At 34.5% G+C, this 3,254-nt stretch overlaps 1 protein-coding gene across 1 annotated transcript; it reads left to right on the top strand.

Moving 5' to 3' along the window:
• The first annotated feature begins 804 nt into the window (after positions 1-804).
• LOC137830738 (syntaxin-121) lies at positions 805-2,890 on the top strand. Its single transcript, XM_068638246.2, has 2 exons — positions 805-1,481; positions 2,099-2,890. The coding sequence occupies exons 1-2, from the start codon at positions 932-934 to the stop codon at positions 2,452-2,454; spliced, it is 906 nt and encodes a 301-aa protein (XP_068494347.1). The 5' UTR covers positions 805-931; the 3' UTR covers positions 2,455-2,890.
• The last annotated feature ends 364 nt before the right edge of the window (positions 2,891-3,254 follow it).

Genomic DNA, 3,254 nt, shown 5'->3' with positions numbered 1-3,254 from the left:
ATTCTTTATTCTTCATTGACTTGTAGACTTTTGGGTCTTTTGATTGGGGTCACAACCAAGTTGGGACTGATTCACCCGGCTACCTTAACTCACCAAAATCCAAACAAAAGGTGATCAAGGACTTCACTTTTGTAATTGTAAGATCTGAGCTTAAAATTTTAATACTCATTTTCAACTTTATTAAATTTTGTCAAATTTGGAGAAATCTATAGTAATTCACCGCACCATTTTTACATTTACAATTTAGCTATATATTTTTAGATAAATAATTTGTCAATCAATTAATTACCATTTAATTCAGGAAATATATAAAAATGATAAATAAAAATAAAATCAAATAACAGTTTTATTTGAATTCACCCCACCAGTTTTATTTCCCTTGTCACACCCTAACACTACACAAAGACATATACTGGCATAAAGAAATTACAGTAATATTACCATTAGTTTCTGCTAAACCAAAATCCCCTTTATCTGATAATTTCTCTCTCTTCTTCTAAGCCTTATTTGCCCTCAAATTTGAAGACTGGTTATTACTCTTCCACTTCACACGAAATTTCCCACAAACCCATTTCTCAAGTCCCAACCTCCTTTGACCCGTCATCACTTTTCTCTGTCTGCTACCATTCCACACATTCTTCTTTTTCTCACATATTGTAAAGCCACCATTTGTGCAAGACTCATCAACTTTGCATATAATAAAACCGTGTTTTTCTCATTATTTCTCACGTAATAAAAAAATACAACCATGTTGCAATTTGAACTAGTCTTCCCCACTTTTCCCAAAATATTATTATCATCATTAAAGAAAATTTCAAACCTTCGAAAGCCTCTTCAATTTATATAGCCATATACAAATTTTCTCAATACAATTTTTCTCTCATCTTACAATTCATTTCAGTTTTCTTTCTCCACACACCAAAACCTTAAAATGAACGACTTGTTCTCGGGCTCCTTCTCCCGCAACACCGACCAAGTCTCGCCGGACAACCATCACCATGTGGTGGAGATGGCGGCGGTGGAGGGCGGCGTGAACCTGGATAAGTTCTTTGAGGAAGTTGAGCAGGTAAAAGAAGAGCTGAAAGAGCTAGAGCTTCTCCATGAGAACTTGCGTGGCTCCCACGAAAAAAGCAAGACCCTTCACAGTGCTAATGCTGTGAAAGAGCTTCGCTCACGCATGGATGCTGATGTAACACTGGCTTTGAAGAAAGCCAAGCTGATCAAGATCCGGCTCGAAGCGTTGGACCGGTCCAACCAGGCAAGCCGAAACTTGCCTGGTTCTGGACCCGGTTCGTCCTCGGACCGGACCAGAACATCTGTGGTGAACGGATTGAGGAAGAAGTTGAAGGACTCCATGGACAACTTCAATAGCCTTAGACAACAGATATCGTCGGAGTACAGGGAAACCGTCCAGCGGAGATATTATACCGTTACCGGAGAGAACCCTGATGACAAAACCATTGACCTTCTCATTTCTACTGGTGCGTATCACTTTTCAATTTTTTGTTTCATATTAAGTTGTTTATGATAGAATATTGGTAAATTTAATTATTTATAAATTGATGAAAATCTTACTTTATAAGTTAGACTTAAAATTCCTTTAGAATCATTTAAAATTTATTTTAAACAAAAATTTGTCTGAGTCATCCGTTATTAGATTGTTATTAAATCACCTTATATATATTTTCATATACGAAAGATAAGACATTAAGTAGACATTTAATTACACATAACGATAGATAGATACAAGTTATTTTAACCAACTCCTCTACTATAACTTCTTCTTTATAAGTTTAAGCTAAAATTAATTAATTTGAAGTGAATTGGAAAAAGAGAGAGGAAATGAAACTATTGTAAGTGATGTAATGAAAAAAAAACAATATAGAAAGAAAAATAAGATAGAAGTGAATGAAACACGAGTGATGACTCCTAAATTAAAGAAATCAGGTCAAAACATCATTTGGACATTATTTTAAACCCAAAATCATTATCGTTTTACTAAATTATTAGTTCAATTTCATGAATACAGATTTATTTGTTTTGAGATACTATAATACCCAAAAAAACATGAATTTAAGTGTTAACTATGTTGGAACAGGTGAGAGTGAAACATTTTTGCAGAAAGCGATTCAGCAGCAAGGTAGAGCGAGTGTGATGGAGACGATCCAAGAGATTCAAGAAAGGCACGACACAGTGAAAGAGATAGAGAGAAACCTGAATGAGCTGCACCAGGTCTTCCTTGACATGGCTGTGTTGGTGCAGTCTCAGGGAGAACAATTGGACGACATCGAGAGCCATGTGGCACGTGCCAACTCGTACGTGCGAGGTGGGGTCCAGCAGCTTCAAGTAGCAAGGAAGCACCAGAAAAACACCCGAAAATGGACCTTCTTCGCCATCATTCTGCTCCTCATTATCATCTTGATCATAGTTCTCCCCATAGTTCTAAGAAATTGATTATTATTATTATTATTATTATTATTATTATTATTATTATTATTATTATTATTATTATTATTATTATTATTATTATTATTATTCGTGGTGGCTGCCAACGTGGACCGGTTCAAACATCACTGTTATTATCTTATTAGTCAAGTCTTGTGTATTATTTTTGGTCAATTTCTCTAAATTTTCCACGTTGAATTGGTAGCTGTTTGAAGATGGAGAAGTTTTGGTTGGGTTTCTAGAAGGCACGAACAAAACTCGAAGAAACAGTTTCGTGGAAGTGGATATATTCTTTTGCAGATATTCATGCATGCATGATGTTATGTGAAAATTTAAGTAGCTGTGGGTGATGTTCATAGTGATTGTTTTGTTTGTTTATTATGCCTTGTACAAAGAGTTGCTCCTTTATTCATAGCAAATTGCTTAGATTCATGGATTTGGTTAACTCTCCTTTATTTATTTATTTTTATACCTGTTTATAATTTATTTATTTATTTTCTTGAAAAAAATGCATCTGGATTTTTTTTTTCAAAAGATCATCATTTACATATAACTTATTGTAATATTTTTTTTTATAAAATACCGTGCATGGAACAGGATTAATATATATATATATATATGTCTGATTGGTTGGGGACACGGAACAATGAGTTGGCCTACTTAAGGAATATTTGTCTTATGGTCTCTTCGGGACTTCATTAAGGATCTAAGAGTCTTTGTTTCTTGGTTTGAGTTACACTGACATAATTTTTTTTTTTTTAATACTGTTGTTGAGCTTGCCCTTAGGACTGTGCTGGTATGCAAGAGGC

This window comes from Phaseolus vulgaris, chromosome 7 (genome assembly GCF_051622355.1).
Source record: "Phaseolus vulgaris cultivar YP4 chromosome 7, ASM5162235v1, whole genome shotgun sequence".
NCBI classification, from domain to species: domain Eukaryota; kingdom Viridiplantae; phylum Streptophyta; class Magnoliopsida; order Fabales; family Fabaceae; genus Phaseolus; species Phaseolus vulgaris.
The sequence above is the reverse complement of the archived record's forward strand: the minus strand, read 5'-3'. Positions and strand labels throughout refer to the sequence as shown.

Excerpts from the sequence above, each read along its gene's own strand:
- LOC137830738 (XM_068638246.2), top strand. The coding sequence starts at position 932 with ATGAACGACTTGTTCTCGGGCTCCTTCTCCCGCAACACCGACCAAGTC. Across the intron at positions 1,482-2,098 it reads TGACCTTCTCATTTCTACTG|GTGAGAGTGAAACATTTTTG; the intron begins GTGCGTATCACT and ends ATGTTGGAACAG.